The sequence below is a fragment of the Pimephales promelas genome, chromosome 20 (assembly GCF_988280905.1).
Source record: "Pimephales promelas chromosome 20, fPimPro1.hap1.1, whole genome shotgun sequence".
In the NCBI taxonomy this organism is placed as follows: Eukaryota; Metazoa; Chordata; class Actinopteri; order Cypriniformes; family Leuciscidae; genus Pimephales; species Pimephales promelas.
The window spans coordinates 3,424,078-3,449,022 of record NC_142788.1 but is presented as its reverse complement, the minus strand read 5'-3'; the positions used below and the strand labels follow the sequence as shown (position 1 = coordinate 3,449,022).

The 24,945-nt window shown below is 39.6% G+C and overlaps 2 protein-coding genes across 4 annotated transcripts in view; both read right to left on the bottom strand.

Moving 5' to 3' along the window:
- Nucleotides 1-35: 35 nt before the first annotated feature.
- Nucleotides 36-15,437, bottom strand: tcp1 (t-complex 1). The gene is made up of 12 exons (XM_039651293.2): nt 15,084-15,437; nt 13,635-13,720; nt 10,629-10,757; nt 10,306-10,403; nt 10,124-10,234; nt 8,326-8,507; nt 7,058-7,184; nt 6,310-6,485; nt 6,084-6,207; nt 3,126-3,318; nt 1,404-1,567; nt 36-478 (listed from the first exon to the last, which is right to left on the bottom strand). The coding sequence occupies exons 1-12, from the start codon at nt 15,154-15,156 to the stop codon at nt 265-267; spliced, it is 1,677 nt and encodes a 558-aa protein (XP_039507227.1). The 5' UTR covers nt 15,157-15,437; the 3' UTR covers nt 36-264.
- A 2,798-nt stretch (nt 15,438-18,235) lies between these two features.
- Nucleotides 18,236-24,945, bottom strand: part of LOC120462654 (pleckstrin homology domain-containing family G member 1) — an 84,225-nt gene continuing 77,515 nt past the window's right edge. For all 3 annotated transcript variants that reach the window (XM_089124213.1, XM_089124212.1, XM_039651268.2), the window contains exons 17-18: nt 22,056-23,916; nt 18,236-21,763 (exon numbers count right to left, since the gene is read on the bottom strand). In XM_089124213.1, coding sequence (XP_088980339.1) covers nt 20,823-21,763; nt 22,056-23,916 — 2,802 coding nt within the window. In that variant the 3' untranslated portion in view covers nt 18,236-20,822. The remainder of the gene's footprint in view (nt 21,764-22,055; nt 23,917-24,945) is intronic.

Sequence of the window (24,945 nt, the reverse complement as noted above, 5' to 3'; positions counted from 1 at the left end):
GGTTTTAATATCTTTAAGCACAAAATACCAATCAATTTTCCTTTTTACATCATTCTGGTTTATTGTTATTCTTTTGAAATGTCAGAAAAAGGAACATTTGTTACATTACACATGACAAATAGCCATGTTAACAGCACAAAATAAGTAACGCAAACAAAGTGCACATTCTACACTAACAGCTCATCTGTTGGATCCAAATATAAATACAAAGCTGAGCGGAGTGACACCGGAAGCAGCCAACTGATGATTTGATGCAGCTGGGCTTTAACCCTCCAGAGAGCCTGATTGGACGGCGTCCTGGTAGGACGGCCCGCCCTCTTTCTGGTCCGGGTAGAGCTTGATGAGGTCGTCGATTCGGAGGATGGTGATGGCTGCCTCTGTGGCGAACTTCAGACTCTTGGTTTTGACCATTGTGGGTTCATACACTCCCGCCTGCTTGTTGTCTCTTGGCTTTCCATTTACCAGGTCCAACCCGATCCTAAATAAACAGAGTAATCCATCTATTTTTAAACTGCATTGGCTTTTGGTTTAATCCATAATAGACCCCTTTTGTGCCGACATCACAGTTACGTCACGGCGCTAGCTGGAGGCGGCCAATGCAAACCAGCACAGATTCGGCTACATAATAAGGAGCTTAAATAATTGTTACTATTATTAAATGTCATCTTGTTGTGTTGTTTGGTGCAAGAATTGATGAAAACTTTTATTTCTAGAAAATATTTACACAATTAAAATCGCACCGTAATGTCACACTTTACATTGTCGTGGTCTCGGCGCTGGCTCGGCAGAACTGCGGATCGTACACACAAGTCTTGTACAGGACCATATAGGCATCTAAAGAGTTATATGCCCTCAGTTTCTCTTTACGATGGGTTTCTCTATAAGGTAGGTGTAGAAGTCAGGCCACTCAACCGAGGTAACGTACGTTAATCCTGTCAGATCATCCATGCATTGAGTGAGCGTGTAGGCGACTACGGGTCGACCAATCTGGTTCCGTCCGTTAAAAATAACAATCGCGGTCCTGGACACTGAGTAACCTTACACATTAAGATAAAATCGGATTTTCTCCAGTCATTGTTAAAAAACAAGCTAACAATCCTTGCTAACTAACGTTAGTGAAGCAGCCAGATGGATCTTTCTGCCTTCACCTAAGCTCCGCCCACAAAAAAACGTCACCATGTTTACCAACTGTAAAAGGGTCTATAGGCCACATTACTTCCAGATTATTGTCTGAACAAATCCCATCAATCTACAAAACCATTTAAAAGCCATTTCATGCAAGCAAACCACTAAACACTAGCATTTTAATTCCTGATTGCATGTTTGTCTGCTGTCTGACAGTGCAGTCGTATTTCTAAGAGCTGAACAGGTTCCCTGTGTGATGAAACGAGAGCGACACTGACCATTTGAGGTTCTTGCGTTCAGGGTTGACCTGAGCCTCGTTGTGGAAGGCTCTGAGTTTGGCCACCAGGTCGGTGGAGTCTTGTGCAGCGTTCACTGCCAGGGTTTTAGGAATGATGAGCAGAGAGCGAGCAAATTCAGCAATAGCCAGCTGCTCACGGGAACCCTACAAACACACACACACAACAGTTATATGCATTAACGCCACAAGCAAATGATTAAAAAGGACAATTACCGTATATTTACAACAGAGTACAACAGTCATGTACTGTGAACCATGATTTCCCTCCAGAATATTGAAAAATATATAGACTCTGCAACAATTCCTGTTTCCATTGTAACATATTCTTTTCAGGATTGTGGTTAACAGATCATTCAATTTAATTCAGCAATTAAAATCGAAAAAACAACAATGGTAACACTTTACAATAAGGTTCATTAGTTAAGAATGAACAATAGTTCTTCAGCATTTAGTACTCTTTGTAAATATAAATTTCAACATTTACTAATACGTTATTAAAATCAAATGTTGTATTTGTTAACATTATTTGCACCTGTGAACTAACATGAAGAGCTGTATTTTTATTATTTTCCATTAACAAAGATGAATTGCTCATTGTTAGTTACTATTGAACCTTATTGTAATGTTAAAGGAGTAGGAATTAAACTGATAATTTACTCACCCCCATGTCATCCAAGATGTCCACGTCTTTCTTTCTTCAGTCGAAAAGAAATTAAGGTTTTTGATGAACATTACAGGATTTTCTCCATATAATGGACTTCAATGGGAACCAAACGGTTCAAGGTCCAAAAGACAGTTTCAGTGCAAACTGTTCAAAGGGCTTTAAATGATTTCAGACGATGAATAAGGGTCTTATCAAGCGAAACGATCGCTCATTTAAAAAATAAATAAAAAGGTTTAAGTTTTATAAGCACAAATGATCGCCTTGCTCTTTTCTGTGATGCGCGTTCATGACTCTCCTGTTCGAACTCGTTCATCAAAATGAACAAATCTTTTTCAATTTGTTCATTTCGTTTGTTGAATCAACCAAATGACTCAAAAAGATTTGATTTGAAAAATTTTAAAGCCCTTTGAGCAGTTTGCACTGAAACTGTCTTTTGGACCTTGAACCGTTTGGTTCCCATTGAAGTCCATTATATGGAGAAAAATCCTGGAATGTTTTCATCAAAAACATTAATTTCTTTTCAACTGAAGAAAGAAAGACATGGACATCTTGGATGGCATGGGGGTGAGTAAATTATCAGCAAACGTTTTTTTTTTTAAAGTGAACTGCTCCTTTAACTATTTGTTAGTGTTATGCTGAAATCTCACTGATGTATAGCTTCACTAAACCTCAGTGTTAACAGTAGGTCTGTCTAGAAAGGTTAACAGATAAATCACTCAGTGGAGAAAATGAATGAATTGTGAATAGTCTGTAACAGATCACACACAGGCCTAGTGAGGGTTAATAAGCCTCGATGCTAAACTGTGTGTGTTAGTTTCGAGCAGGATGGATGCAGCTGTCAGCAGAGCTGTTTATCTGTCTCTTTCCACACTCACGTAACCGCACAATCATACACACACTCAAACCATAGAAACTGGTCTCAACTTCATTCTGACAATAAAAGCTTGCCTGTTGCATTTAGACATTTATATATCAGCAACAAAACAACATTGGCTTGATGAACTTGCTGACCCAGCAGCTGAAGGGCTGTGCTCTCACCATGCTTGTGGCGTAGTTCTCCAGATAGATGGACAGAGCCGCCTCCACAGCGCCACCTCCTGGCACCACGGACTTGGACTCCAGCACCCTCTTCACCACACACAGGGCGTCGTGCAGCGAGCGCTCCATCTCATCACACATGAAGTCATTCGCCCCGCGCAAGATGAGGGAGGCACACGTACGCGCCTTTGTGCTGAAATACAAAGAGGGAAAAACTTTCAGGCTTGACAAAAAAAATACCGTTTTACAACTTCGACTTATTTTAGTCATTTCACCACTGATCTTGTTTTTTTTTTTTTTTTTTTTTTTTGCAGGGGATTTAGTTGTAGAAACATGTATTATTTCGCTCACTTCTGATCCCTATATTTATATCATTAAATGCTATTAAAAATATATACATATTTTACTAGCACATTTAATTAGCATAAGTTTGTGCTGTACAACTTAAGTGTGAAGAGATATTTAGGGTTGGTGCTTATAAAACACATTCTAGTGACATTCATTTCAATTATTCACTCTAAATATTTCATTTACATGATTTCTGGATGTAATAATAAAATGTGACTTAACACCAACGTAACTTTCTTTCAGTGCAAATTTAAGGCCTGTTCACACCGGGACGAATTTCGCGCGCGATATTCGTTGACGTTTAACGCCTCGTGACTAAACAATGGGCGCCAATGTGAGTGTTCACACCGTCGCGAAAAACGCCACGCGTAAAAGCGTCATTTGACATGCCGCGTCAAAACCAATGCTCATGTGTCTGGTACTTCTGAAGTTACAGTAAAACTCAACTTGGGGGCGCTCAAACACAAAACGGTCTTGCCGAGCAGCACACATACGGCGAAGAAGAGATAAGATACCTATGGGCAAGAAGATGAGCTGCTGGTCTCGGAGTATAAAGAGCCATATGATAATATTTATAGTAGTATTTCTGTAATAATAGTATAGTATAGGGTGACCAACAGTCCTGTTTTCCCGGGACATGTGTAAAACGTCACTTTGTGCTTTACAGAAATCTGAGTTGAGATGAGAACTGCGCATAGTGTGCATAATGTCAGTTAGATTTTGACAAGTGAGGAGAGGAGATAGATGACCGCTCTGCCGACTCTTTGTATTCTTTCTTTTATTTTATTTTTCTATTGTGACCAGATGTTTGTTTGTGTTTTTTTTCTCTCGCTCGATCCCCGTGTATGAGGAGGACGAGTGTGACGTTTGAGTGGTTTTTTTTTTAAACGCGGGGAAATACGACAACTCTCGTCTCTCATGCATCTGTTCATCCGACAACTAGGGCTGTCGCGGTAACCGCAATATTGTAGTACCGCGCTTCTGACAAGTCAACCGCAGAGGATAGCACGTAACCGCAGCAACCGCGATATTCACTTTTTTTTTTAAGGATATACCCTTCCTGTTTTAAACTTCATGCATGTGTATTGAATGTTAAACAAGTTCATAATGATAACAAGACTGTTTATCATGGTGATGTGTAGCCTACAGGCTTCACACAGACAGTGAATGATCGGCAGAGCGCGTGCGATTACCTGCGTCTGTCTTTGAAGTCGTGAAAAGCTTGTCGTGTCAAAGGGAAGCGAAAAATTTGTCGCATCATCATTTTAACGTTCTCTTCACGGGGATTTTCCCATAAATGCGCGTCAGCAGCAGCGCTGGTCAGCATCCCACAGCACAAGGAAGCCGAAATAAAATCAGTGAGTCACGCATTGAATCAATGCTATATGGGTCTCTAATAAGTGAAGCATCAGCTTCAGCGTTGCCCGTGCGACGCATTGCTGCTCAGCTGAGCCTTGAAAAGTTGAATCTCAAAGTTAAATCTCAAAGTTAAAAATAAATAACATCTTGTTGAATCAGCTTTTTTAAACGTGTTCGTTGAATGAACGGTTCAATGACTCGCTCAAAGTCCGTTGTCATAATAATATGCGCGCTGAGTTAAAGTCTTTCAATGCGCATATACTGTAGACGCTGTTTAGTTTCGGTTACATTGGTTACTGAAAATGTCCTCGTTTTTGTCCACATCGTAAACATTATTTATATAGCAACAAAAACATATAAATTAATTAAATAAATAAATGGCGGTAATACCGCATATCGCGCTATTGAGCCACTCAACATTACCGCAAGGGAAATTCCATAACCGCGACAGCCCTACCGACAACTGCTATGTTTTTATCTCTGGGCAACATCTCCACTTTGCATTACACATGTCCTGTTTCCACGTCCCGTCCTGACTGTTTTTAAGTGATGAAAATGCCTGGTTTTCAAAAAAACTGCTGGGAAAGATCAGTCCTACAGCAAAATATAGATGGGCAAACAAGGTGGACGAGGAAGAAAAACAAGATAAAGAGAATGAAAACTAAAGATATAAATAGATTTTGTTAGTTGGTTTTTGTAAGTTCGTGAGAGCTATTTTTGTTACATTTGGAGGCATTTATTTTAGTCAATTATTATTTATATATTTATTTTTCTAATACAGAAGACATTATTTCTATCATTATTTCATTCGTTTTTTTAATCTGTCATAACAAAACATTGAGACATGAATATGATCACCCTAGTATAGTATTCTATTATTATTTCTGTTTTACATTAAGCGCAATCTAATGTCAGGGAATGAATTTGCATGTTCACTCGGCTCATCGTCAGCGAAAAACGCTTGGGTGTGAACACAAAAAACGCGTTGAAAAACGCGCGCTGATATTCGTCCCGGTGTGTACGGGCCTTTAATGTGAGATTTGTCTTCAGTGTTTGGACAAGCATCTTTTTAACTTGAGACGTACAGATTATTCAGATAAAAAGATTTAGCGCTCATTTGCAGGATAATGCTAGTGCAAGGTACAGGGAACCAGACTTTCACTACACTGGCTAAACACTTTTCCTAAACACACACCAGCTGACATCAGTAATGCGTTCTGTCCTTTTGACACAAAAGGAACGTGATCTCACTTTTTGACCAGGATGAGCTCGTCGTCACACACTCTCTCCTGCACCACCTCCTCCGCCTGACCCAGCATGGCCACCTCGAACGTCTCCTCTCCCTCCAGGTTAGACAGAGATGAGCAGACAGTGGCTGTGGGGGAAAGTCAAAACACCAACATTGAGAATACAACGCCTTCAAGAAAATCAGGGCTGAATCTGAGCTTAAGTGTAGATAAAAGTGTAGTCAGCTGACCGCCGGTCGCTTTGGCGATGCGTTTGAGGTCCTTCTTGAGCACTCTCCTCACGGCCATGGCTCCCACATCTACAAAGTACTTCAGACACATGTCATCAATGCCTCCGGTGGCCAGAATCACGTTCGCTCCCGACGCCAGGATCTTCTGGATGCGCTCCTTCGTGATGTCTGATTCCCTGAGGAACACATGCAGAACAGGCACATTTACAGAGATCGCTTAAGACCTCGAATTATGACAGCAGTGCTTCCCCATTAATAACCTAGACTCATAATGCAATTATAAAATGTATAATTATTTTACTATATAAAAATTTACTACCACAATTTCATATTAAACTGAAAAAAAATGTGAATTTCAAATCACTTAAGTTCTCGAACACTCTATTTTGCGCCAATTGCTATCAAAGTAACTGTGAAATGAACTGAACGTCAAAAGCGTGATGTGGCTTTGTGCCCTTTAGTTTCCCTCAGTGTGCCCTTATCAAAACGCTATGATTTGATTTAGTGGTTTGTTGACTTGTTGAGACGCAGGTTTCAAAGCGAAGCGCACACGATCAACTTATGTTTACAAGGTGACAGTGAATGAATGCGGCGTAATCTATCTTCTGCATGTTCTGTGAGTTTAACATGCAAATGTGTGCCAGTTACGCTTCATTTTCCAACATTACTGATACTCACTGGACAGATTGCAGGATGTCACTAGATTTGAAATGAGATGCATTTGTATACCTGTCTTCCTAGACCTCACCTCTGTCTGATTTGGTCCAGCTTCTCTGGATCATTGATGACCACCTGAACACCCATCTTCATCTTGGTTTTCTGCAGGCTGAAGTCCAGACAGGCGATCTTGGCGTTGGACACGCGCTTCACCATTCCTAAACAGATAGCAGGCATTTTACTACACCGTCACACTGACATAGTGTTGTCACGGTACCAAAATTTCAGTATTCGGTACCAATACCAGTTAAAATTCACGGTTCTCGGTACCAATTTCGGTACCAAAGCTTAGTTTAAATTTACATATATTTAAGTGTTTATCACGGTTACAAGTATGGAAACTGTACATTTGTATTATAAACACTTTAGAAAAAGATTAGATAAAATGACCTACAATAAACAATAGTATACACTAACACATTTTTAAAGTTGTTTGTAAAGTTTTAATCCATTATTTATTTAATGCACAATGAATTAAGTGAACAAACATGAACAATCAGGTGTTTGTAATAAATAACATTTTCAAACATTTGTAAAAATATATTGTTCACTCAATGTGTTGATAACTAAGTAATGTTGATGAATGGTATCTTTGTAGCATTACCATAAAACATGTTTTATTTGACTTGACTGTCCTTTTATTTAATCTAAAACTGCATTCATATTTAATTTTAAAAAGGCTTTTTAAACCTGCTGAGTTATAAAGGCAAGAATACGCCTAGAACTGGCATTAACATTAAATGATAATACTAATACCAGTACTCTGGTGTCGGTTGGATACTACTGTGCTCATGTACTCGTAAAACTACCCCGAAAGCACTTTAGAGGCCGTTCACATGTCGCGCGTGTTTTTTAATTATATTTTTGCGCGTGCTTATTCTTTCCAAAGCGCTTGCTCTCACGCGGCGTCTGTCGTTGCTATGCAACGCCAACGAGTTTTTATTAGGAGCGCGCTTGAATCGCGCCTATATTTGAAATTGCGAATTTGCATGTAATCGGCCTCTTATGGCAACGTGACATTAGCCTAATCCAAAATATTTCCATATGTGGCTCTTTCCTCCTTTCGTTTCAACAAGTGGATTCAGAGAGAGAGAGCCATATCAGCGTTATAAAGAGGACGCAACTGTGCACGTTTCAGACATCGCGTCTAGAACAGAACTGGATTAACCTGGTACTCGGTACCTAGAAAAGCTGGTACCGTAACATTTTTTTTTTAGTACCGACTTGGTACCGAAGTACCGAGTTTTTTGACAAAACTACACTGACATGTACTATAAAACAAGCGGCGCTCGAACAGACCTTGCGACCCGACGGTGCAGTTGAGAGCGTATCCGTTGACGAGGAAGCTCTCCTTCTGGCTGCGCCCGTGAGCCTTCAGCACGTTGACGGAGTTGATGGGATAGCGAGCCACACCTTTACCATCAACGAACTTCACAGCCAGGGCAGCGTCCACCACCATATTAGCAAAGAAATCAGCATCACTGACACAACGTCAAGGAACATCATTGATTTTAAATGCGTATCAGTCTCATTTTATGCAGAAAGGAAATAGACTCTCTTTGACTATACAAAACATTTCATTATTTACACTTGAAAGCATTTTTTGCTGCAAATTCCCAAAGTTCTTCACTTATCTGATTTTAAACGCCAATGAATAGTAATGTTGTGAGGGATAGACAGTCTATTATTATGAAAATACCTGAAGAGATGTATATTTATAATGAAATACTAATTAGACATAGCCTTTCCGTGGATATTTTGCCACTAAGAAACGAACATTATTATGTTTTGATTGATACAATCTATATTGTGAAAAGCACTATATAAATATACTTGAACAGAATACTATAAAATAACATCTTCTGTCTGATTTTTTGATCCGACGCCACATCAGATCACAAAGGGTTATTTAAAATACTTGATTTGTGGTATAAACGTAAAGCCAAAAATGGTTATTGCATTTATGGTGTGCTAAGCTAACATGCTAGCTAGCCCCAAGATGCACCTGCCACCTACTTTACAAAAATTAAGCCATTTAAACCAGACAACGGCGTTTTGGGTGCCGGAAAACATAAACTGTAGAAAACGGGTTGCAAAGTGCAAGTTTCTGAAAACTGTCTCCGTGTAGACAACAAAAACGTGAATCTGTGAAAACGATGAGGTCATGCACACGTGTATTACGTGTTCAGTCTTTAGTGTCTCGTCGCCATCTAGTGGCCTGGCTGTAGAAAACAGCGTTTTGTCGTTTTCTTGAATCCGTGTGAATGGGGATCGTTTTGACAACGGTGTCGTCTACATGCGAAAAACTGAAAGGAATAACTTCTGTTTTAAACATATCGCTGTCGTGTAAACGTACCCCGAGACCATACTTATCCTTTTAGAGCAATGGGTTCATGAACCGCATCTGTTCTAGTTCGGGTATGCCATTTCTTCAGATTTCTTCAAAAGCTGGCTAACAAGTTAAAACTCATTTAAAACTGTGCTCGACAAAACAAACATTTTGGCCTAATTTAGTGTGTTTTTGTCCATTCAAGCAGTGCATTGTGTGTGCCAGTAGTTCTCTTGTGTCTTATCATGCTTGAATGGCTTAAAGGGATACTCCACTTTTTTTTGGAAATAGGCTCATTTTACAACTCCCCCAGAGTTAAACCGTTGGGTTTCACCGTTTTCGAATCCATTCAGCCGATTTTCTGATATTTAGAAGAATATCAGTAACCAGACAGTTTCTGGTCTCATTGACTTCTATATATTTTTTTCCTACTATGGAAGTCAATGAGACCAGAAACAGTCTGGTTACTGATATTCTTCTAAATATTAGAAAATCAGCTGAATGGATTCGAAAACGGTGAAACCCAACGGTTTAACTCTGGGGGAACTGTAAAATGAGCCTATTTCCAAAAAAAGTGGAGTATCCCTTTAAAAAGCATGTGCACGAGTAAGTGTGTGATCATAATGTAACACTATATGCATAATGTAAAGGATGACGGAAAAAAACAAAAAAACAAATGCTGGCTTAAATTATTAGTAAGTACATAACAAAAGATAAAACCACACTATGAAACACAATGTCCAGTGAACAGCTCAACACAGAGGATACACTCCAATGATCTTCGAAGACATGGACGTCTTGGCGGCATTGATGAGACACTCTCTGCCCAGGTCATCTGTGGCGATGGTCAGATTCTCATTGATGTATCGGACCGCCTCCCTGTGAGCACACAGATTAATGCACATGTCCTGCTTAATCATGCTTAAAACGGCACAGGAAGTGTTGCTCACTTGCAGGCCAGTCTGTATCCACTGATGATGGAGGTGGGGTGTATCTTCTGCTTGACAAGCTCATCAGCACTCTTCAACAGTTCAGCAGCAATGATCACCTACACACACACACAGATATGAGGGGTTTCCACCACACAATCCTACTCTGAGCTTCTAATGTACTGTCAGAGACGTGTGGAGGCGGCAGAGGAAGACCTGCACGTCCCACAGTTTACGACACACAGTTTCTGTGTCCTGTTAGCATAGCCACACACTGACACAACACAGATGGATGGCACTATGACAGGAGGAGTTTATATATAATAGACACTCATCTGCCTCACCACTGATGTCGTGCCGTCTCCGACCTCCTTGTCCTGCAGCTCGGCGAGTTCACACAGGACCTTGGCCGCCGGGTGCTCCACCTCCAGCAGCTTCAGGATGGTGGCCCCGTCGTTGGTGATGGTCACGTCCTGAAACGCACAAGCACCCGCATTAGCAAACAAACCAGACACACGTCATCTCTGTGGATAATGGATCTGGATTGAAAACAAAAGATCTTCATGTCAATCTTTTAGTCTATACAGTTTTTAGTTGAAAACTAGGGGTGTGATAAGGATTGATGTGTCGATGAAAAATGGAATATATCGATTTATAAAACGGTTAGTTCGAATCCTTGATTCTGATTGGTCAAGAGCAGATAAAGTACGGCTATGACCGTTTCACCCAACGGTTCTATTGATCGCTGCGCAACACTGCGGTTCTATTTAGTTTTTATTTGAGCTTTAATGCACATTGGAACGTTGTTGCTGTTCAGGGACTATTTTTCTAGCGGAAGAAAGGCTTTTAGAGATTTTACTTCATGAAAGTTGAACTAATACATGTTTTTTACTTTAATATTGTGTGACAATCGTAAGTAACGGCTGTATTACTCCGCTTCGCCCTTCAGCCGTTTCTTACTCACCATACAGCTAGAGCCAGACCGATTTATCGGCAGACCGATATTATCGGCCGATATTCGGCATTTTCCAAACTATCGGTATCGGCAGTTATAATGGCCGATAAATGAATATTTTAAAAATAGAAACGGACGAAACACGCTTCAACCAATTCATGAGTGTTGGAGTTGTATAGTTTACACCAGAGGGTACTCTACACCGTACCTGTTATAACGCGCCACACATCCTGCAATCTGCTGATCCAGGTTGCAGGTAGCTTATAAGGCAATGTAGGGACTAATTATTTTATTTATCAGAATTTTTATATATTTTGATGTTCCTCTGTTCTGTTGTGACAACAATAATGCATTATTATATTATTTTGGTTAAAACTCATAAATAACTACAAATAACTAATGTTAGGGAAACTGTTAATGTTTTGTTGCGTGTTTCGGGTAAAAAATAAATAAAAAATATCGGCCGATATATCGGAATTTAACACCAACAAATATTTGTATCGGTATCGGCCTTCAAAATCCTTTATCGGTCGGGCTCTACATACAGCACAGCCTCTCGTATCTTATCGTTTACATACGCCAAAGCGCACATTTTCGTTTACTCGTCTGCTGGTGTCCTTAAAATGTTAGTTTTTGAAAAAGACGCCTGGCAAGATTGGATGAGCCTTAAAAAGTTGTCACAAAAGCCGGTTTTGTCCACTGTCAAGGCATCGCGAGTTCATGTTTTACAGCAGAAATCGACAAGCACCCTTGTTATTTGTGAACACATCCCGATAAGACTCAGTATTCGGGTCAGGTGTAAAAGAAAATAGTCAGTTCGTAAAGTCGCGCTAGCTGAGAGGAGTTTCGTCAAAGTGGACTAAAAGTGATCGAACGTGAATACTTTTTCAACAAACTTGATGAACGCGCAATATCTTCTTCGTAAAAGGAGTAAAAGGAAAATAAATGCTGAAACTTCTTGTAGTGTAATCAGGCGTTTATGTCAGCTGAGGAGATAACGTTACAAAGATTAAACGGGTGTTGTACTATCATAGCATTATATATCATCGCAATTACTTTGTTTTTTACTTTGAAACAAGAAATGTGGAAGTTTTTGCCAAAACGATTTTTTTAGTTATCTGCTTTTGCTAAAAAAAATAACTTATTATAAAATAAAAAAAAGGATTTTTCTTTTTAAATTGTAAGTTACCTGTATTTTTTTGTTATTATTACTTAATCAAAACAACCCATCAGCAGTTTGAGTAATATTACTTGGAATACATAATAATAATTATAAAAAAAACATGATTTATGAAAATTAACAATAACAGAATTGTTTTTGCAAATGAACTCTTCTGTTGTAAATGTCCCAACTGAGAGAGAGTGTGCGTGCAATTTGCAAAGAGTTTAATTAAACGTTCCTATTATATATTTTGGTTGCATTTGTGAGTTAATAAAAATGGAACTGGTTGTGTAACCTTGGCACATAATATCTAAATATTGATAACTCGATCGATATAGCCCTGAATTGAATCGTACCGCAGAATTTTTTTGAGGTATCAGCAAATATCATATCATAGCATATCGTAAAAAATCAAATAAATTGTATGCATCACTAATAACTACATTAATTATGTTCCCAATCAGATGGTTGGTCTAGAATATCCACTTTTTTCATACGGCCTATGACACTGCGTGAATTATGGGAGTAACTTTAGTTAAAATTGAAACAAATCAATGAAAGGTTCACTCTATGAACGCAATAAGCATGTTAAAAAACGGTACAATGAGATGAACATTATTCTTCTCAACAAACAAAAATCAGGACATGTAAAAATGTAAAAGACAAGCATTAACAAATGACAGCCAGAGACCATGAAAACCCCCCAATTAATTCTGCAACAATATTACGAACGTGTTACACTGTACAGTAAACACTGCTAACATGTGCAAGAAGTGAAAAGGGGAGAAAATTATATTAAAGCATCCTTGTGAAAACAAAACTGGAAAGAGATGTGAGGACTTGGGGAGAAAACGAGAAATTCTTAGTGTATTCGAGTGAATTATTAATGCGATATTACTGTAAATTAAATCAAATGCCCAGTATATGTTGTCCTTTCTCATACAGCGGAAAACAAAGAAAATAATCAGAAGTAAAATAATGCAGCAACTAAAGAGCTCTTGCCACAGATATTCATACATTATTCGCTCGAAACCTGAACATGAAGGAAATTCACCAGCTCATTCAGTCAAACTTACGGATAGTGATCAATTGTAGCACAACCTTATGAATGATTTTATTGTTAATTAAGTGGAACCTCCCCAAACCGGAAGAGCCTCCTGTAATCTAAACGTCGTGAGAAAGCTGGATGAGACTGAACATTACTCTGATAGGGGGAAATGTGGGTAAACTTACACCAATGTCATCCACCAACATCTTGTCCAGTCCTACGGGGCCGAGGGAGCTCTTGACGATGTTAGCGATGGATGCAGCGGCCATGACTGCAAATTAAAAACAAAAAATCAGAATATGAAGATTTAACTTTTCTGCTCAGCATGATTACGCAGACAGTGTTTCCTGCAGTCAGAAACCTTTGCCATATACGTTTTTTTTAATGCAAAGTTAAAACGCAAAAGGTTATAGCGCAACTAACTCATAAAAGTGTTTGTTTAAAGGATTAGTTTACTTTAAAAATACAAAAACTTAATTTACTCACCCCCATGTCATTCAAGATGTCCATGTCTTTCTTTCTTCAGTCAAGAAGATACTAATGTTTTTGATGATTTTTCTCCATATAATGGACTTGAATGGGGTCCAAACGGTTCAAGGTCCAAATGAGTTTCAGTGCAGCTTCAAAGGGCTTTAAAGACACGAGACGATGAATAATGGCCTTATCTAGCGAAACGATCAGTCACTTAGTTCATTTTGTTCGTTGAATGAACGAAATGACTCTGAAAACGATTCGCTCATTTTGACAGGAGTCACGAACGCGTATAACAGGTGGCTAAGGCGAGCATTTATGCTTATAAAACTTAGACTTTTGATATTTATTTATTAAATGACCAATTGTTTCGCTTGATAAGACCCTTATTCATCATCTGGTGTCGTTTAAAGCCCTTTGAAGCTGCACTGAAACTCACTTTTGGACCTTGAACCGTTTGGACCCCATTGAAGTCCATTATATGGAGAAAAATTCTGTAATGTTTTCGTCAAAAACCTTAATTTCTTTTCAACTGAAGAAAGAAAGACATGGACATCTTGGATGACATGGGGGTGAGTAAATTATCAGCAAAAGTTTTTTTGAAAGTGAACTAATTCTTTAAGTTCTGTGGTCTTATAAGTTATACAGTTTTGGACTTAAAAACTGACAGTAAACGGGGCGTGGATGCAGCGTCACACAATAGCAGAAGTCTAACGTTACCAAAGCCATTAATGTATATGCATGGATTACGTTTTTCTTCAACGTTACTGTATACCGTGTAGTTCAAGCAAGAACTTATACCCATCATGGTGGCATCACTAATTTAATTCATATTTCACATGCTTTGATTCCTCCATCTGATAAAGTAGCGCACATGCGTAGCTAGATCAGTGATGGATACTCTAACGTCACCGGGTCAAGAAACACAATCCCTGTTAATTACCGACAGCGTCCGGACTAAAGAAATGAACACAATAAAGACTGCAGAATACCGTGAATACGTTTTAAGTTGTAGGTTCAGTTTTAAACACACACTGGTTCCCCTGAGCCGCACGTGCTGCTCGAGACACCGGCCGGAGCAGCTCTTCCGGTAAAGCATCGCCGCATCGGGCCGTTTACCGCACCGCTTTGTTGTGCTGTGGTCAAACATGCTCCCGACTCACCGTTTTGAGCCCTGACGGACTCGCCGGTCGTCCTCTGGCCGAGCACAGTTAACGGACCCTCTGTCATGGACATGTTGGACTGGAGAGAAGAATGGAGACGCGCGCGGTGGATTATGGGTAGGTGCGCGCGGGAGGGGCGCGGGTGGAAAGTTCCAGATCAATCCTGATAAACAGCTTTCTTTCAGTTCACACTCACATACATGAGCCGCTTAACCTTTCCAAAGACACTGGTATCTATAAAGAGCAATGCAACCTCACAGATTAATCCAAATAGCGTTAGAATTTGAAAGAAAACTACAATTCCCTGTTTGAATGTGGTAATTTCTTCGATGGTTTTCGTCAAGGCATTAACCAAGATTGAGGGACATCTAGTGGACTGGGGGAGCAGCGGCAGTTCTTTTACCGTGTGTTTGTGATGGGAGAAACGATTATTTTCAAAGATTCGAATCAATTGAAACAATTGCTTCACAAAATGATTCGGTTCGAAACGCCAAACGCTGGTGACCCCTGCTGGTCAGAACAGTGGAAATGCAACAACTCAAGCCAAACATGCATCAAAACACTTCTACAAACCCATTACAAATGTTTATTTAAAGTAAAATCAATCAAATGCAATTAACTAATCATCTAATAATATTAAACATCAAGTGTCTGTGTATAATATGTGTTCTTTTATCCATTTTCAGGGCTTGTTTTGTTTGTTCCATGGATGGCTCAGCATAATAGAAACAGCAAACACCCCTATAGACTTGGTTGGTGTCAAGTCTAAAAGCCAAGAAAAAAAATCCTTTCCCCCTGATTGGAAAAGCGTGGTGTTTTCCCAGTATGGCGTACTTATGCTATGTTACAGGCAGGTTTTTGAGCACGTAAATCACGAATCACAACTTTGTAGCATTCCAGGCCAGTCACGCCAAACTACCTGAGCGCAAGGAATTGTGGTAGCTAGATGTAAACAAAACCAGCACCTTACGGGGTTTATGCGCATTTGCTAACGCCAAAGGTGTTTACTTCTTGTTTATTTGAGGGAAGAAAAACAACACATAAGGCAAGATAAGTTGTTATACCATTTATTTTACTTCATTTGTATATTTTGGAAATGTATTTGGTATTAATTTATCCTTGCACTCAATGGACTGAAAACTAGTTAACATTATATTGTCCTAAAGTGTATTCTCACCGTGTACCGCCTGAAGAAACACTGTCCTTGTATAGGGGCTGCCTGCCATTGTTGTTTTGTATGGTTCGCAGCAGGTGTCAGAGCTCATAACTGGGAGTACATCGATCTACTATGAGTTCATGGGTGGGAAGTCATGGGTTTGACTGCATTTTTTGTTGCGTCAATGAGTCTGACCCTAAGGAAGTTAATATAGCAAAGATCGGTTGTTCCCAGCCATTTCACTTCAAGTCAAGTCACATTTATATAGCGTTTTTTACAATACACACTGTATCAAAGCAGCTTCACAGTGATAACATGAAAATAATACAACACGGATCAATAATATTGTTGAATATTAAATGTCCCCAACTAAGCAAGCCAAAAGCAAGGCAACAGTGGCAAGGAACCAAAACTCCATCAGGTGACTGAATGGAGAAAAAACCTTGGGAGAACCCAGGCTCAGTCGGGGGGCAGTTCTCCTCTGGCCAACGAAGGAACAGTGATTACAAAACAAATTGGATCGAAACATTAAGAGTATTTGTCCATTTCCATTTGTTTAGAAGTCGAAGCGCCCGTGCCTTCAGATCAGTTGGACGTGGCTGTGATTACAAGAGGTAAAAACGATATAAATACTGTTCGTTTTCTCACACAAACCGCTCGTTTCGTGTCTTAGGCCATCAATGTGTGCTTACATTTACGAGTCATTAAATCATGTTTAATTTGAACTTCTCTGTGCATGCTCTTTGAGATGGTGACCATAGACCTGCATGATATGACTGGCAGACAAAATATCAAAATTGAAAATACTGTGGAAACAAAGACTCCTACATCTTGGATGCCCTTGAGGTAAGATAAAACATATCAAAAATTAATTTCAAAGTGAACTATCCCTTTAAGAGTATAGTTCACTGTGATTTCACTCAAATTCACTGTGATTGCAAATTTAGTCCCTCATGTTTTCAGATTTGTCTGTTTTCCCCTTGTTGGCTATATAGGCTAACTTTTGCTCACAATCCTAAAATTGCAAGTTTTTAAAAACAATTACCATTATTGTCAATATGTAAACTACAAAAAAAAAAAAAATGCACATTTGTGAAACCAGTGATGTCATATGCATGTATTACATGTTCAGTATATAGGATTAATGTTTCTTTACAAAGTGGCATCACAAACCACTGGCCTGGCATATATAGCATTTATATATAGTTAATATAGTCTTTTTTTTTATAAAGTTAATAAAGACCCTTATTTATCGTCTGGTGTCGTTTAAAGCCCTTTGAAGTTGCACTGAAACTCTCATTTGGACCTTGAACTGTTTGGTTACCAGTAAAGTCCATTATATGGAGAAAAATCCTGGAATGTTTTCATCAAAAACCTTAATTTCTTTTCAACTTAAGAAAGAAAGACATGGACATCTTGGATGACATGGGGGTGAGTATTATCAGCAAAAGTTTTTTAAAAAGTGAACTAATCCTTTAAGAAGTGACTGATGAAAAAATAAATAAACATTTAACTTTGGAAAAACTGAAGAAGCAGTTTTGTTTTAATTGAAGGTTTATTTGTTGCCAACAGTACATCTTCGACCAGTTACTACAAGGCAGTTATAAAAACAAAACAAATGTCAAAAAATTAAATTAAGATAATGAAAATAGGCAAATGGCAACATTCATAAATATGTACATCTTTACAAACAGAATATTTAAAAGGAGGAAAAGTGCAAAAGTAACAATTCCAATGAATAACAGTCCCCACCAGTGAAACAGAAAATGAAATGTACAACTAAATAAAATAGAAAAAAAAAACTATATAAACATACTTCATTCAAAGCTTCCATCTATATTCAATTCAGTTTATTTACACTGGTACTTTCATTTACACCATTTACTCCTGGTGCTAGGTTTCTTATTTCAATGTAACGTTTTGTAAGGAAACATCTTTGAACAATACTCATACAACAACAGAGCTAACATCTTATACACATTTTTTTTCAAAAACCAAACCAGCTGAGCAACCAGTCGACAACGGAGACAGGGGGATAAATAAATAAGAAAAATAAACTGAAATGTGCTGTGAAAATTAATAATAAAAATATCTAAATGTTTTGAGTGTGGAGACAGGGTGGGGACAGCCAATGCTGAATATTTTAAACACTAAACACAATTAAATGATCAGACAACACAAGTATTGAACTCAAATTTACATCAAATTACAATACGTTTCTGACACCTCAAACTCCTCATTCTCCAATATGGTCCCCTGAACAGATTAACTTAAAATTAACAAACTATACATTTTATTGTCCTGTGTTTTTTTGCCGATTACATCTTCTAGTTGTGGTCCTGACATGATGCTAAATTAAATTAAATCTAAAAACAGTCTCGCAATTTTACTCCATAGTTACTGATACTTACTTAACTTCTTGATTGTAACTAGGATTTTAGCAAAACTTGATCACCTTTTAAATATGACCTTCCAGTCTGATAAATTTATATCTATCTCTAATGTACAGCATATTAAAATATATATGGAGTCTATGTATTCTTGACCTGGAGAAATGTGGCATGCAAATATTACAAATTACGCACTGAATGGTCATTGGCTGATGTTAGCATAGTTTCCTGTAGATGCAGCCACCTACACAACCAAATAACGTCTACACAATTAAAAGGAAATATTTAATTATTGGCTTAAGGAGCTGTCAGCATGTTTACACAGAAATTATGGCAGATAATGTAATTAACATCACCAGGCATGTGCGCCTTATGTGGCTTATCTTAAAGCTTGTATAGCAACATTTATATACATGTACTTGAATATTATAAGCAGAAGTTTGAGAATATTGTAACATTTTAAGAGAGAAATAAGTTGTGTCTAAGTCCATGTAGCCAGTGTTCTTCTTTCATTTTCGTTCTTTTCTGAATTACAGTTCCCTTTAAAACTTAGGTCATGGTACAGGTCAGATCACATATCTTAGTCATGTGACATAATTATTGGGTCTTAATATTAAAGAGCATATTGCAGGTAAAAAAAAAAATCGAAATTTATAGATAACCTTGTATAAAAATACCATATGAAAAGTTAATGCAGGATTTAAAATGTTTTAAAACAACATAAGGGCACTAATTTAGAAGATAAAGTGAGCGTTTCTTGGACTGCTAGTAAAAACGGCTTTTTTTTCACCATCGCGTCATTTGACGTCATATTCGGGAGCCGCAGCCTCGGCTCAGTGCAGAGTAGGCTGGTGTTCAGTGAGAGCGCTCGTCAGTCGGTGTGCTTTCGTTAGTTTTTGCATTTTAATTTATCATCGTCATGGTAAATTATTGTGTTTGTGGAGATTGCAAAAACTCCATCCTGTCAGGACTTTAAGATCGAGTCCACAAGTTTCCATTACAATAAAAGTGACGGTGCTATATAGCCTATCTTTCGTTCCTGGTGCGGTTTGTGCAGGTGAAGAGACGGGATTTCTCTTCCGCATCGGCTTCGGAAAACGCGGTCGTGTGTAGCGTTCACTTCAGATCAAATGATTAGCATCCCGGCGATATGATGGAGTTCAACATGGTATGCCGAAGCAAGAATATAGATCGTCGTATTCTACCAATGGCATCAAATAGTGTTATATATGTAACTTAGTCATGTCATGCCCTAAATAGAACTTGTAATTGAAAAACAAAATTGGTTGTTTAAATACTCAAATATTTAATGTTCTGTTTATGTTATAACCTAGGTGAAAAATATGTATTAAAAATTTACCTGAGTATAGCCTATGCTTTTAGTATAGAAATATACTCAAGTAAAGTTTTTATACATTTAATAGTATATAAATCTACCCTAAACATACTAATGTCTGCTGGCCTGTTATAAGATCATAATAATCTGTACAATATTGTGAGCACAGTGTAGCAGTTAGCGAACGTGTATAGCCTACTATAAGCACGTCTCTCACCTAAAAGGCACCTGTCCTGTTCTCCACTGGTTCTCCTCACATCACAGCTCAATTTTTCTCTGACCATTCTGTCTGACATTATCCTGGCCTGTCCCTGCTCTCTTTAGCATAGCAGGCTCATAACTTTATGGCTTGATCCGTCATACCAGTATTTCCTCAGCGTCCGAAATGTCATGCGATTCATTGTTTTCCTGTTGTGTGAATAGACGGCTCTCCCGCTCATTGCGTCACGCCCGCCACGCCCATTTTCAGACGCGGAAGTAAAATTTTCTCACAAAAACGATTGCAGAAGCTTCTGTAGCGTGTTTATACGTATATTTTAAAGAAAATCGAGTTCCTACATTGTTTTTATATGCATTGACTCGTTGGGTCCTCTAACCTGCAATATGCCCTTTAAGGAAAAGAAAGCTGTGTACAGTGTTACTGCTTAGATCTGTATCTTAGTGTGTTCAAGTGTAGAGATGAGCGAACTAATGCTTGAATCCATAGTTTTCAAATTGAATGGTGTTGTTGAGTTCACCGAGCTCTGTAAAGTACAATGGATTACAGCTAATATGTTGTATATCATGTGCTTTGTGTTGTGTCTTTAAGTTGTGTCTCATTTCCTACTTGTATGTGCTAAGTCCATCATTACTGCTCCCTAAGCAAAACTGCTTGAGCTGAGACACTGGATCTTTTCCCTCAGTGACTGGACAATAGTTGGCTGATTTACACCTTGCTGGCTGCAATCTGGATCATCCCACAAGTATCCCTGCAGAGCCGTGTCAGGGTTGGTGGGAACCTCCGGTTCATTTACGAGGGTGCCTTGAGCAATTTTTTGCTTCTGTTCTTCATCCTCGTCTTCTGAACGGATCTCTACATAATCGTCATCGTCATCTCCAGTGTCTTTAAAGTTGGCCAGATAATTCTCCGTGGCACTTTGCGCGTTCAGTGGCACCTTTCTGTTCAGCACAAGTATTTGCTGCGAGTCCCGCAGTGTGATATCACACGACACTGAGAGTTCTGACGTCTCCAGGACTGGGCATTCTGGGAGGCTGTGCTGTCGAGGCATCTGCGTCCTTGATTCTTTTCCGTTCGCTTCCCACACCTGATTGCATAGCCCCCCGCCATTTTCGTTTCCAGTCTGGTCTATCAATGAAGATGAGGACTGGCAGCGATTATAGGACGACACCTTAGCGTTTCGTGGTCCAATTGAAGTGTAAATGTGATCGGAGTCATCTTTACTTGGTGTCACACAAGCACTCCAACGCTGATTGGGTGGAGTACTAGGAGTAGGCGGGAGGTTCTTCAAAGCAGGGGTAGAAATTGCAGGGGTCATTCCTCTCTGTGGGGTTGAAGTGCATACTGTTGTTTGTGCTGGCCAGGACACAAAATCAGCAAGCTCCCCATTGCTGTACGTACAGTTCAGCCAGTCAGAGTCTTGTGTAGAGCGCGTAGATAAGGAAGGAGAGGAAGTGGTGCTGGGGAAAAGTGGATGATGGCCGGCAATACTGATCGATGACTTCAGTACTGGAGTAGTGGCTGGGGAACCCTTGAATACCACATGTTCATACAAATGAGAGTACTCGGCTATTCTTGCACCTAAGGAGAAGGAAGACAGATGCATTCATAAACTAAAATACCACATTGTTCAATGAGTAACACAATGGGGTGCCCAACCCTGCTCCTGCCGATCGACTGTCCTGCACAGTTCATCTCCAACCCATATCAAACACACCTGGCTTTAATGTTCAAGTGATCCTAAAGACCTTAATTGGTTGCTTTAGGTGTGTGTGATTAGGGTTGGAGATAAACTGTGCATGACAGTCGATCGGCACCCCTGATGTAGAACAAAGAAAGAATGACATCAGCCATAAAGTACAGTATGTCTTACCTATTGCAGTGCCACCTTGTTTCTTCTCCTCCAGTATAGCTGCCAGGTCCTTCTGTTTGCTTAGCCTCAGCTTAGCGCAACTGGGTTCATGGTCCATGCTCTTCATCTTCAGTAACTGGTTGGCCTTTTTGATCTTCTGACTGTACTGTCTAGCCATGAGGAAAACTCTGTTTTTGCCCCTATCCCCAAGCTCAAGAACCTGGTCCCCAGCTTCCCCACCCAGCAGCAGACTAGAGGAGCCAGAGTCCATGCTACTAAACATGGCATGAAGTCCTGAGTCCTTCGATGAAGGGATGTCCTCATCGTCTATCCGGAAGCTTCCGCTGCTTAATCTTGCAAGTTTATTGCGGATGCTCTTCACTGTGCCAGGTTGAGGCTCAGGGGTAGGGGAAGGGGCTACAGGAGAGCATAATACTCCATCATTTTCACCCAACACAGTTTCTGGGAGGAGGTCTGGAGTGTTGAGGATAGGTATAGACATAGATAGACCTGGCGGGGGGTTAGAGGCTGGTGGGTTGGGTGATCCGGTTGGAGCACAAACAACCGGGATTGTTTTTAAAGGTAATTTACTTGAAGAATCACTTGACTTTTGAGCAGAATTAGCTTTTTTATTTGGAGATTCCTGTGCTTTGCATCGGGGATCGTTGCTTCTCTGTTGCAACTTGGTCACTTTACTTGGGGAGTTGTGCGTTTTTCTTGGAGAGTCTTTCCCTTTGTGTGAGGAATTACGTGCTTTTTTGGGAGAGTCCTGTGTTTTACATGTGCTCTCTGTTCTGCTTACAGGAAATGCAGCTGGAAGTCTGTCTGGTTTCTTTTCATTGTTCCGGATGTAGTTTTCCAAATCCGTCCAGATCTCATCCACTTTCTCCAGCTGTGGAGAAAGCTGAGATGTTTCAGTGTCTGAAATTGCAGCAGAGGGAATGTGGGGCTGATCTGCCTCTGTTGTGTTGGTAGGGCAGATTCTTTCCTCAGATACAAACCCTGTTAAAATCTGGCTAGTCATGAGATCTACCTCAGATGTCCGCAAACTGTCTGGCTTTCCATCATCCATTTCAGCTGCAAGGACTGGTGGCTCCTGAAAGACAATGGTGTCGTAAACATTCTCTTCATCCTCAACAATTTGCAGCTCACATGTCTCAAATGGCTCCCCTTCTTGACCAGAAGACCTATTGCTCTCACATGAACTCTCAGTTTCAGTTGGAGTTATGATAACTTGAGGAGCTATCCTAGATTTGACCTCTGCTACCTCAGAGAGTGCATGGACAGCTTGATCCTTGCGGATAAGCCCCATGGCTTGAAGCTCCTCGTAACTAATGTTGTCATAAACATTCTCGATATCATCAACGGTTAACTGCTCGGCAGATGATGACCCTGAGATTTCATTGCTTGAAGACTCGGTCTGGTTGTTGGCTTCTTCCTCTTGTAGGGCTCGCTTGCTAGGACTTAATTGCTCACTTTGGTTTTCTCCAACACTGTTGGCCCTGCGAAGTGTTGTTCTGCTCCTGCTTGTAGGAAGATCTAGGCATGATCCTTTAGTCTGTTCAACATGCCAGCTACAGGGTCTTTCTGGATGGTCAGCAGCCTCATGGTCACTCTCAACATCATGACTGCTTGTCTCATTCTCCGTTGGCAGGAACATCTGATAGATGTCTTCATCATCGTCAATTTGAAAACTCTTTTGACGAGTTGGAAACATAGCCCTCCGGACTCTGTGATCTGTCCATATGTTGCGGAAAGAAGGCTGCTCTCCAGTTGCCAGCATGTTGCGTGTGTTGTATTCATTTCCGTCTGATTCAGGAGGTGCGGTCACCCGTAGGATAGGGGGGGTGATAACCTTATTTTGCAGGGACTCTTTAGCAGTCTGAATGAAAAATGAATAATAACACTTTTTACCATACATTATATCAGTGCCGCTGGAACTAAAATACAATTTTGATAACGACAATTTGTTTAATTAGGGATTAATGAGATTAAAGGAGAACTCCGGCGAACAATGAACCTTTGGTCTAATAAAACATCGGTACATAGTCAACCGTTCTCTGAGATTTCTTTTCATGATAATCGAATGTAAAGTGTTTTATCTCTAAAAACTGTTTAGCGTATAATGCTAGTAATGGGGGCATTGACTAAGTAAAAAGAAATCGCTAGTTTATATCACTAACAAGGCTCAAAATAGCCCCACACTAACGCATAATGAGGCATTGAGAACTTTGTAAGTGTACAGACCGTTTAATAAGAAGATACTTTATAAAGACAGTTCACTTCCCGTATACAGACAGGAGCCATCTTAAAAAATAGTCTCGATAAGTCAAGCCACGAACGTCGTGCTGAGTGATCTGAACTGTGTGATGTTCAGCGAACGTATGAACTGTATGAACAGCATTCGGGGATCGACTTATCAAGACTATTTTTTAAAGATGGCTCCTGTCTGTATACGCGAAGTGAACTGTCTTCATAAAGGATCTTCTTATTAAACGGTCTGTACACTTACAAAGTTCTCAATGCTTCGTTTTGCATGTATGGAGCCTCAGTATGTTACTGTGTTAGTGTGGGGCTATTTTGAGCCTTGTTAGTGGTATAAACTAGCGATTTCTTTGTACTTAGTCAATGCCCCCATTACTAGCATTATACGCTAAACAGTTTTTAGAGATAAAACTCTTTACTTTCGATTATCATGAAAACAAATCTCAGAGAACGATTGACTAGGTACCGATGTTTTATTAGACCAAAGGTTCATTGTTCGCCGGAGTTCTCCTTTAAAAGTATGAGAGCATTCTAAGCTGTGCTTTTCTCAGTATAAATGCAAGCCTACTCCATTCACTGAGACATGTTGCTAAATCTCAAAATAATTATCACAATAATTAGTGGTGTGAAATGTGTCCCAGCCACA